The sequence below is a fragment of the Gouania willdenowi genome, chromosome 1 (assembly GCF_900634775.1).
Source record: "Gouania willdenowi chromosome 1, fGouWil2.1, whole genome shotgun sequence".
Classification (NCBI taxonomy): Eukaryota; Metazoa; Chordata; class Actinopteri; order Blenniiformes; family Gobiesocidae; genus Gouania; species Gouania willdenowi.
Window position 1 is genome coordinate 5,173,848 of NC_041044.1, and position 11,263 is coordinate 5,185,110.

Consider the following 11,263-nt stretch of genomic DNA (forward strand, 5'->3'; position numbering starts at 1 on the left):
ATTCTGTGCCGTCCAGAAGTGAAATAAAATGAAAATAAACATTTGGAAATGACCAAATTACTCCAAAATAACAGATGCATGAACTTGGTGTATTTGGAAGCCGTTGACAAAGGGAGATATGGAGATATTCGCTCCACACACACACACACACACACCTTTTTTGCTTATATATACACAACAAAAATTGGAGTGTTGATATTTCAGACGTAAATGAATCAGAGTTGATTTCCACTCTTAGGGTGTTATTTTAACACATTCTGATTCAAATGGTGTTCAGTGTTGGAGTTGTTTAACAGAGTTAGTCACGTCCAAGCAAATCAACACACATCGTACATCGTGAGGCGTGTGCACCATGTGGAATATCCTTTTTTCTTTACTAACCGTAACAACATGGAGGAGGAAATGCGGTCAAAGATAAGGTCAGGAGTTTACAGTTATTTTGTTACGCTTGCTTGGTGAAGCAAGCACTTGTTCACCGAAGTGTTCGGTGAAATGTGCTAATGATGCAGCTGTTGCAATATGGAGTCTGTTTCCACTTTCCATGCATACTAGCTAAAATATAACGGATTAGTATGACCATTCTGTCTGTGGATTTTATTCTTGCTGGTTGGGTTGGGGCGGGTTCTGTAAATAGAGGCAGAAGCTCGGGGCAGGTGGTGCGGGTTGGTTTTAGCCATTTATGCTGGGCCCCGCCGGTTGAAAAAATCCCGACCCCGCGCATCACTAGCGTCCACAATGTATATTGGATGTAAACCTGACGCTTTCGACGGGTTCTGCCGCGTCCGGTGTCAACGCGCCTTTAGAGTGGCCAGATGCAGAGACTACCCCGCCACCGCTACCACAGAGGTCGGACTCAGTGGACTTGACTGTGCCGGTGTTGTGACAGAATCTGTGACCTGACAAAAACTGTGACCACAGGGTGCGGTGTCAGTTGACCTGTAGCTGGGATTATTTGGTTCGACAAATTCGACTGTACGTTTTAGAATGTTTTTGAATATTTTGCAGAAGTTTTTTACAGTTATGTCATCAGTGCTAGTCTGGGGCAAATATTTTTCTTTTTTTTTTTTTTTGTTCAATAATTTTATTTACACATTTAATTATGTACAAAACTCTTACATAACTTTTTTTGACTGGAAAAGGCAGAAAATTAAAAAAAAACCCAAACAATTTATTACAAAAGACAAAAAACGGACGTGAGTAACATTTGATCAGGATTCATCACAGAAATCTGGGGCAAATAAAATGTTCAAGGGGGCACCATTGATTCGTTTTACCATTCACATGTCCAAAAATCGCAGATGCACTCTATCGGGCCATGCAAATGTACAGACTAAGTGACCAAGCTTGACAGGATTATTTTAAAATCCACTGCATGTGTGTCAAAGCTTTGACAGTCTTTACAGGGTATAACCTGCATGATGTGTGTTTATAAGTGTTATTAATCATTTCAACTTGAATTGCTTCATTTTGTTTTGTTTTTTACATCAAGTGCTTATTACTGTCAATTTAATTTATTTGTTTTTTGTAGGTCTCAGCATGCTGATCCAGGTTCGTTACTGCCAACAGCAGAAGTATGTGAAGGTGAATGATGTCCATGGACAGTTTGATTTCATGGAGTTCCATGAAAAAGGTTTGTTTTTACATATAGACTAAAAATTGAATGAATATTGTGTATGGGATTTTATCTAAGTCTGTTTTATCTTTTTCTAGTCATTGAGAGATTTTGCATGCCACCTGACGCAAAAGTAGTGTACAAAGATACAACGGGAACAGAAGTTGATGAAGACATTTTCAGTGACCTTGTCAGCCAAGGCAGTCTGGTTCTAACAGCTTTCTCAAATGATGGTAAGAAATGTAGCGGTCAATGGTATGACCCAATCCAATTCCAGATGGTGTAACCTATATATTTTTTTCTCAAATCTGTCAACAGTGTTAAGTATATTGTGGAATTAATGTAATTCACTTTTGCAGTGCAAAATAATTATTTTTCTTTTCCCTCTAGGGTTTTCCGATTCCTCCTTGTCCTCCATCTGAGTGGTCTGAATCTAGCTTCAGTTCAAGTGCATCAACTATACTTCTAGATGAGGTCCCTAGGAAGAAATCCAGAGTTGAAGGAATAATCAATGCAGCGTCTGCTAAAAAGGTTGCAACAATCCTCACTTCTCACAGATTTCTTTAAATGTATCTATTATTCTGCTGTTAATCACAATTTTTCTTGGCTTTCTTTTTTTTTCCTTAAGTTGATCGAAACATTACTTGAAACCAGTTCAGGTGGTAAAGAGGTTCTCGAGGAATATCACACAACACAAACTCTTACAGATGCTACCCGAAGACTACTGGTCAATATAATAGTGGCCCACATGATTGATAAACATGGGTAATCTTGTCCTCTTTATTAAGACTTTGATAAGAAAAATAACTGTTTAACCATTACATAAAGAATGCAAATTACATAAATAATTCCACCTCAATCTTTCTTCTCAGGCACATCCCCACCAAAGCTATTATAGAAGAATATGCTCTGGGGATAGTGACTGTGTTCCCGTCCCTCAAAGACCCTTACTTCAAGAAAGGCTATGTATGTATAGTTATTATTTTACTTTTATTTATTTTATTTGTTTTACATAATTTGTATGTTTTGGGTTGTGTTTGAGGGGATGTTCAAATTCTAAGATTACTTATGAGTGACAACACATTGTGAATTAATTTCCATTTTAGGAACACTTCTATGAAGCTGCAAGCAGCACAGGCTACATTTCTTGGCGTCTGAAGACAGTCAAAAGAAAGAGTCGACGAGGATCTGTAGCTCCAAATAGCCCCACTGGCTTTTCGCAAGGGGGAGGAGGAGGTAACATACTTGCTAAGTGCCTTTTAGACTATAGTCACCATTTTTGATGTCAACCAGTATAGAATTGAATGAAAGGGTTTAAGGGTCTTATGTTCTCACCTTTTCCACAACTCTGTTTGTAGGTCTGAAATGTTATTTTGTTTTTATTTACCTATCTGATCAGCAGATAGGGCTTATTTTCTTTAAACTGTTGTGTTCTTTCCTTCAGGGGGCCCTAATTTGCAACGATCCAGTGATGTTGAGAAGCAGCTTGAGGGAGATGCCTGCCAAGAGGCAATCTCTTTGCTCAACCATGCAACAGACACTTCTTTAATTCTCCAAAAGATGAGAGAGACATTTCAACATCGTCGAAAACTTATCAATGACCCTGCCAAAATTGTTGATATCCTGTCTATCTTCCCAAGATTCATGGATACAAAAGGATTAGTAAGTATGCAGTGGTCTATGTTTTGAAGGACTTGAAATTTGGTTCTGAAGGTGGTAGTAATATATTTTCTTTCTCACAGGTGAATCAAGACTTCACTCTTCTGTTTGATGATGAGGTATCCACCAGACTGCTTCAGAAATGGGATCCGATCTTCAGATCTAACGTCATCAAAGAGGCCAAGCAGCTCACCTCAACACCGGAGCTGCGTGAATTGGTTCAGTCAGCAGAGAGTCAACCAGGAAGTGATGAGGCAACAAGTGAGTTTTGCTCTTTAGAATTTGTTACAAGCAGTTACATTCCAAAACTCTATTAAATAAGAATTATTTGATTTTATTACATTTTTTTGTAACTAAATTTCTTCAATGTAGATTGTTTATTTCTTCTCTAAGAAATAAACGTGAATGACTCAAAAAAGATGTTTACTGCCTACTACTAAGAGAAAAAACCGCCCCACAAAAATCATTTTGGATAGTGCTGGCAATGGCATTGGCTTGAACTCCATCCAGACATTGTGTCTCGTGAAAAACATCCCTCTTTTGTTTGGTGACATTATTCCAGCGGGAAACGGACACTGGGAATTACTACTACTCTTACTCCAAATAATGGACATTGTTCTTTCTCCTTCTCTCACTTTGGGTATGACTGTGTATTTGAAAAATCTCATTGTTGACCACCACAAATTATTCAAGCACTTGTGTCCTCAAAGAAACTTGATTCCCAAGCATCATTTTATGATTCACTGTCCATCTTCTATTCGGAAAATTGGCCTCTTATTGTTTGTCTGGTCTATGAGGTTTGAGGCGAAGCACAAATTGTTTAAAAATTATTTAAAAAATTTCAAAAACATAACCAAATCACTTGCAAAAAGGCATCAGATGTCCATTGCTTTCCATTGGGAAACTTTTCCTTTTAAAAAAAAGGAATATGGGCCCATCAAATCATTTTCTCCAAGATATGTGGTCAACAGTGAAATGCTTCAAATGATGTCAAAAGAGGTGTTCGAAACCAAGTTGGGTGATGAAAGTTGATGGTCGTTGAGTACAGAGCTGGACTTGTTGTTTTGCAATTCAATGGAGGAAGAGATGCCAGTCTTTGGTGAAATACTTGATGTACTTTTGCTTGAAAATGACATTTTTTTACTGACACGGGAGCTTTTTACAGTGAACTTTGATGACCATCACCATGCGTTCAAAGTGAAACGAACAGAAAAACAGCATGTCATAAAAACAATGGAACTGAAATGTCACCAACCCTTTTGATATTCAAAGCTCATATGAGCTACAAATGAAAGTTTATATGTCATACCTTCATTCACAATCTTTTAATTGTATAATGGGAGAAGAGCCATAAAAATAAATATTTTTGCCAAATGCATCATTTTTCTTGGAATTATGTCATTGTCAATCATTTTAATTTTACTACTAGTTATATTAAATTATTTCATAATTAGAAGTAAGAACTTGTATGTTTTGTTAATGTAACTCACTAAACCAGGTTACAAGGAACTCTGAATCAGTGTTAATGATAAATCACTGTTAAATTAACCCAGTTATTGAGTTAAAAAGTAACTCTGAATCAGTATTAATAATAACTCGATTAGTGTTATTTAACCCAATTTATTGAGTTAAAAAGTAACTCTGAATCAGTGTTAATAATAACTCGATTAGTGTTAATTTAACCCAGTTTATTGAGTTACAAAGTAACTCTGAATCAGTGTTAATAATAACTCGATTAGTGTTAATTTAACCCAGTTTATTGAGTTACAAAGTAACTCTGAACCAGTGTTAATAATAACTCGATTAGTGTTAATTTAACCCAGTTTATTGAGTTAAAAAGTAACTCTGACACAGTGTTAGATATTTAACTATTTTGAAAATGTTAATTTAACTCTGTAGAGTGTGGAGCTATATAAACCCTGAAAAAGTGTTAAAATTGACTCTGTGGGAGTTGAATCAACACTCCACTTTTTGCTGTGTATATATATATATATATATATATATATATATATATATATATATATATATATATATATATATATTGTGTGTGTATGAATTGACAGAAATTTTAATTAAAATTCCTTAAATTGACAGAAATTTGTCGTAGAGATGGAAAACTTTAAACCCTACCCATCCCCATTTGTTCAAAGAACCCCAAAAACGTGCCTGTTTTCCAGAGTTTTATCTCTCTGTAAAGTTACTTTCATAACAATTCTAAAAACAAGCTGTTTTTATTTGGCCCCAACTGAAAGACCCTCCCCCAAGACACCATAGTTCCATAGTTCCAGCACGGCGCCCATGCTAAAGCTGAAATGTGGAGGCAAAATCCTTTGATGACATCATCAGCTTCATAGCTCTTGTCTCGGAAGCTGATGACATCATTGAAGAATGAAAGGAAAAAAAGTGCACAAAACCTAGCTTTTGTGATTTCTCTTCCTGAATCACTCGAGTCGACCAGCATTTGGAATTTGGAACAAAGATGGATGAAAAAAATATGTTGGAAGTCATCCAGCACTTTAAAAATGCAATCACCCATGAAAAGCAAACTATAAGGCCAAAGTTGCTAAACGAGCTGAAATGGAAACTGGAAGGCTTGAAGAAGTCCAGGAGGAACCTGCAGAAGACCAATGCCAAGCTGAGAACCAGACAGAGGGAGAAGATAGAGGCAGAGGAAGCCCAACGGATTGAGACCAATATCTATAGGGATAAACTGGAAAATGTCCAGTTAGAGCGGGAAAATATGGTGTTTGATGCAAAGGTAGACTCCATGGCTTTGAGCAATCTGGTTCACAACAAACATGCCCTGACTGAGATTGAACTGTGCACAGAACTTCAGGAGCTGCGGGCAAATGTTAAGGCGGAAGAGCTCAACAAGCAGAGCTGCATTCAAGAGCTGCAGCTGAAGCAGAATATGGAGTTAATGGAGCTGAATAATAAGTATGAAGACAAATGTCGAGAAGTTGATAGCGCTTATCGTCAGAGGATGGAGGATCTGTACGCGGCGGAGACAAGAAATCTTAAAACAGAAATTATGACGTTGGAGGATGAGATGGATACGCGTGTAAAGGAAATTAAAATACGGAAAAACAGAGAGCTGGAAAGAGCAACGGAACTTAATGCTCACAATGTGGCCTGTGAGCTGAAAAAGAAAGACAAGTGGAAGGAGGAGTTGGAGAATGCAAACAAGTTGGCCCAACGACAGGAAAGGAAGCATTTGGCAGCAAAGAATGAAAACAAACGACTGACTGAGGCCATTCAGAAAGCCGAGCTCATGAAAATACATCTGCTGATGGACTTAGAGGAATACGAGAAGTACAAAGTCAAACAAAGGGCAAATCAAGGTCGCTTAAACAAGCTTAAGAAGGAGCGACATCAGCAGAAGGTGGAGAAGGAGCTGCTGCTGCAGGCCGCCATTGAATATGAGCTGGAGCAACATAAATGGGAGAGGTTGCAAGATAAGAAGGTTTTAAATGAACAGAAGCAGCGTATGAAGGAGATGCTGCATCAGAGGCTAAAGAAATATGAACAGTAAAAGGGACGCTGGAAAACACTGGACACACTGTATATGTTACTGAATACAGGCTTTAACTGGGCAGCATTATTCAATAGCACTGTGTTAGGGATTATGCACAGATATGTTTACATGTAGTAATACATGAATTACAAGTATATTCACTAAATTCAGGCTACTCACTGAAATAAATGAGTTTTAGTGCAATTATTTGTTTGTGTAGTTTGTATCTGCAGAGGAGACAAGGAACTACACCTGCTGCTCCATTGCACTATCACACCTATACTTACATGTATTTGTAGCCAACTGGATTCAGCGAATCAAATGAAGCACCTAACCAAGCAGTGTTGGGTAGCAACAGGTTACATATAATGGCATGAAGTAATCAGATTAGAAATGAGAAGTAACTGTAATTCGTTACAGCTACAGTTTACATGGTTGGTAATCGGATTACAGGTACATTGTTAAAATCAATGGATCACACAGTTACTTCTCAGTTTCACGGGTTTATATGAAGTTTAGTTATAGTTTAAATGAAGCCACTCCTCCCAGTCATCTAAATACTCATATGCCCTGAGACATAGGCCGTGGAGGTGGTGTAGCAGCTATTTATCATTCCTCTCTCCTAATCTATCCTAAACCAAAGGCCAATTACACTTCCTTTGAAAGCCTGGTTCTAAATTTATCTCATACCGAATCAAAAACCTGCCAGCCAGTCATATTTGCGATAATTTACCGTCCTCCAGGCCCTTATTCTGAATTTCTAGCAGAATTGTCTGAGTTTATATTAAACTTAGTCCTAAGTTCTGATAAAATACTGATAGTAGGAGATTTTAATATCCATGTAGACAAAGATAGTGATAGCCTGAGCTCAGCCTTTATGTCCCTAATAGACTCAGTTGGCTTTTTTCAAACTATTAATGAAGCTACTCATCGTTTAAATCATACTCTTGATCTTGTTCTAACATATGGTCTTGATATTAATGAACTAAAAGTCTACCCTGAAAATCCTCTGCTATCAGATCACTTTTTAATATCTTTTAACATTATCCTAGAGGATCTCGCACTGTGCAATAAAATAGTTACGAGTAGAAATCTGTCCAATAGTGCTGTGGCTAAATTTAAAGAGGCCATTCCTGCTGCCTTAAACTCAGTGCACCATCCAATAAATAACTATGATATTAATTATAGCCCCTCTCAACTGGATCTGCTTGTCGATAGCTCTGCTAGTCTACTAAAATCCACCTTGGACTCAATTGTCCCATTGAGGGAAAAAACTATTAAACGTCAGAGGAAAGCTCCGTGGTTTAGCTTTGAAACTCACACACTCAAACAAACAACCCGTAAATTAGAGAGAATGTGGCGCTCCAATAAAACAGAGGAGTCACGAATACTCTGGCAAGAAAGCCATAGTAAATACATGACAGCCTTACGACATACTCGATCTACATACTACTTCTCACTAATTGAAGAAAATAAAAATAATCCGAGGTACCTTTTCAGCACTGTAGCCAGGCTAGCACAAAGTCAGAGCTCTATTGAGCCCATGATTCCTCTAGCCCTCAGCTGTGAGGACTTCATGACATTTTTTAACGATAAAATTCACAAGATTAGAGATAAAATTAGCCACTCCCTGCCTTCACCTGGGCCTGCTGTACCATTAAATGTAAATAGGCCTAACCTAAACTGTTTCACGCATATAGGACTTCAGGAACTTAACTCTATTCTTTCATCCTCCAAATCATCGACCTGCCTTTCAGATCCGATCCCAACTAAGCTGTTTAAAGAAGTTGTTCCCCTAGTCTGCCCATCTTTGTTGGAGACAATAAATATATCCCTATCAATAGGCTACGTGCCACAGTCCTTTAAAGTAGCTGTAATCAAACCCCTTCTCAAAAAACCTACTCTTGATTCCAGCACTTTAGCAAACTACAGGCCTATATCTAATCTTCCTTTTATTTCAAAGATTCTTGAGAAAGTTGTGGCGGCTCAGCTCTGTGACTTCCTTCAAAACAACAGCCTGTTCGAGGACTTCCAGTCAGGTTTTAGAGCTCAACACAGCACAGAGACTGCTTTAGTTAAAGTAACTAATGATCTACTCTGGGCTTCAGATGAAGGACGACTCTCAGTGCTGGTTTTATTAGATCTTAGTGCAGCTTTTGACACTATAGATCACTATATTCTACTAGAGAGATTAGAGGAATTACTTGGAATCACAGGGACTGCCCTAAACTGGTTTAAGTCCTACCTATCTGATAGGTACCAGTTTGTACACGTGAATAATAGGTCTTCTGTGTACACTAAAGTAAGCTACAGGGTTCCTCAGGGCTCTGTGCTAGGTCCAATCCTCTTCTGTATCTATATGATCCCCCTTGGTAATGTTATGAGAAAATACTCTGTTAACTTTCACTGCTATGCTGATGATACCCAACTGTATGTATCAATGAAGCCAGGTGAGACAAATCAGCTATCTAAACTTGAGGCCTGTCTAAAGGACATTAGGGCCTGGATGGACCAAAGTTTTCTTCTTCTTAACTCAGACAAGACTGAGGTCATTGTACTGGGCCCACGACACCTTAGAGAAACCTATGCTAGCCTAACTGCCCTAGATGGCATTACTCTGGCACGAAGCACAACTGTTAGAAACCTTGGGGTTCTATTTGATCAGGATTTATCCTTCAACTCTCACATAAAACAAACTTCAAGAACTGCCTTCTTTCATCTCCGTAACATTGCTAAAATCAGACCTATCCTGTCTCAGGGCGACGCCGAAAAGCTAGTCCATCTCTGCATTGGCTTCCCGTAAAATATAGAATAGAATTCAAGATTCTTCTTCTCACTTATAAAGCCCTAAATGGACAGGCACCAGTCTATCTCAAGGAGCTTGTAGTGCCATACAATCCCCCCAGAACACTACGCTCTCAAAATGCTGGACTACTCGTTGTTCCATTTGTCTCTAAAAGTAGTATAGGAGGAAGAGCTTTCAGTTATCAGGCCCCACTTCTCTGGAACCATCTACCAACCACGGTTCGGGGGGCAGACACTCTCTCTACCTTTAAGGTTAGGCTCAAAACATTCATCTTTGGTAAAGCTTTTAGTTAGGAACCAGCTCATAGCTCATAATTAAGATGCAATAGGCATAGACTGCCGGGGGGGGGGGGGGGGGGGGGGGGGGGTCTGGCATGCTCGGTTGGAGAGAGGCCGGAGAGGGTGTTAAGAGAGAGGTCATTTAGGTTAGAGAGGGACCGGAGAGGGTCCCATTCCTCTCTCTAACACTCCCTCTATGTCTGCTTCTTCCCTTGTGTGTTTGCTCCTGTACTCCTTCTGGCTTTTGTCTTGCAGGTCCGTGGGATCCTCAGTGTGGAGTTACAGAGTCTCAACAACTCTGTCTCCACCCTTTCCTCTGCACACACCCAACACAGCATAACGTGGATGGCTGTTCATCATAGGAATGGGATCAACACAAGGTTCCTGCTGCTTAACAGAAGGTTTTCCTTGCCACAATGATGAATTCATATTGGGTGTGGGATACATATGTATGTGTATATACGTATATATGCATATGTGTGTATCCATAAAATGAAGAGTCCGTCCTTAAGACTGCTCTACTGTAAAGTGTCTTGATACCATTGGTTATGATTTGGCGCTATACAAATAAAATATTGATTGATTGATTGATTGATTGATTGATTGATTCACTCCCAACATGGCAATGTGATGCTTTTCCCAGAAGCCCCAATGTAAATATAAAAAATAAAAAAAATAAATAAAAACTATTTGCGTTGGTTATGAGCTGGAGCCAGAACCGGTAAGAAAGTGTTTGTTGTGTCTCTGCAGCACAGAGCAGGTATGGGTGCTGTGAGATGATGGCTCCATAAAAACTTACTCAGTCTGTTCATACTTTTCGCTAATGAGTGACAAAGTTTGACAAACTTTGCAGATATTTCAACTGGGCAACTGTCAGCACACAGCTGATCACAGCTAGCATGCTAATGTTAGTTTCTCTACTATGTTGGGTAATGATGTTATTATGTCTAAGCAGAGAACAATTTATCTATGGAGCAGTTATTGCTTCTGTCTGTTGGACTGTTTATTGTCCAAATATTTGTGTGCTTTAAATAAAGAAATGCTTGAAAATACCACACACTGATTCCAGAGCTCAATGGTTTGTTTTCTGTTTGATTTGCTTCCTTTGATTCATCCTGAGGAGATACTTTGATGTTCAGCTGCTCGTCTCTCACAGTGTGAACATCACACTAGTATTTAAACTAACTAGTACAGTGCCTGTCAGAAGTATGTGTTCATGTGGGAGCTTAAGTAGAGTTGGAAATTATGGCCAAATGAGAATGTGTTTGAAGGTTGGATGTACAAAGAGGTGTACATACTCTGTAGTGTTATGTAGTGTTATAAAGAGGTATATTTGCGGGTGCAAATTAAAACAGTGTGTGCAATTTCCCTGGTTTAATTCTATGGGACATGCA

General features: G+C 38.7%; 2 protein-coding genes across 2 annotated transcripts; both read left to right on the forward strand.

Moving 5' to 3' along the window:
• Positions 1-2,030: 2,030 nt before the first annotated feature.
• Positions 2,031-3,878, forward strand: LOC114472127 (uncharacterized). Its single transcript, XM_028461242.1, has 7 exons — positions 2,031-2,143; positions 2,241-2,377; positions 2,485-2,578; positions 2,719-2,848; positions 3,057-3,274; positions 3,355-3,525; positions 3,834-3,878. The coding sequence occupies exons 2-7, from the start codon at positions 2,361-2,363 to the stop codon at positions 3,876-3,878; spliced, it is 675 nt and encodes a 224-aa protein (XP_028317043.1). The 5' UTR covers positions 2,031-2,143; positions 2,241-2,360.
• A 1,834-nt stretch (positions 3,879-5,712) lies between these two features.
• Positions 5,713-6,804, forward strand: LOC114469883 (dynein regulatory complex subunit 4-like). The gene has a single exon (XM_028457775.1). The coding sequence runs from the start codon at positions 5,751-5,753 to the stop codon at positions 6,801-6,803; it is 1,053 nt and encodes a 350-aa protein (XP_028313576.1). The 5' UTR covers positions 5,713-5,750; the 3' UTR covers position 6,804.
• The last annotated feature ends 4,459 nt before the right edge of the window (positions 6,805-11,263 follow it).

Excerpts from the sequence above, each read along its gene's own strand:
- LOC114472127 (XM_028461242.1), top strand. Across the intron at positions 2,579-2,718 it reads CTTACTTCAAGAAAGGCTAT|GAACACTTCTATGAAGCTGC; the intron begins GTATGTATAGTT and ends TTTCCATTTTAG. Across the intron at positions 3,526-3,833 it reads GTCAACCAGGAAGTGATGAG|CGGGAAACGGACACTGGGAA; the intron begins GCAACAAGTGAG and ends ACATTATTCCAG.
- LOC114469883 (XM_028457775.1), top strand. The coding sequence starts at position 5,751 with ATGGATGAAAAAAATATGTTGGAAGTCATCCAGCACTTTAAAAATGCA.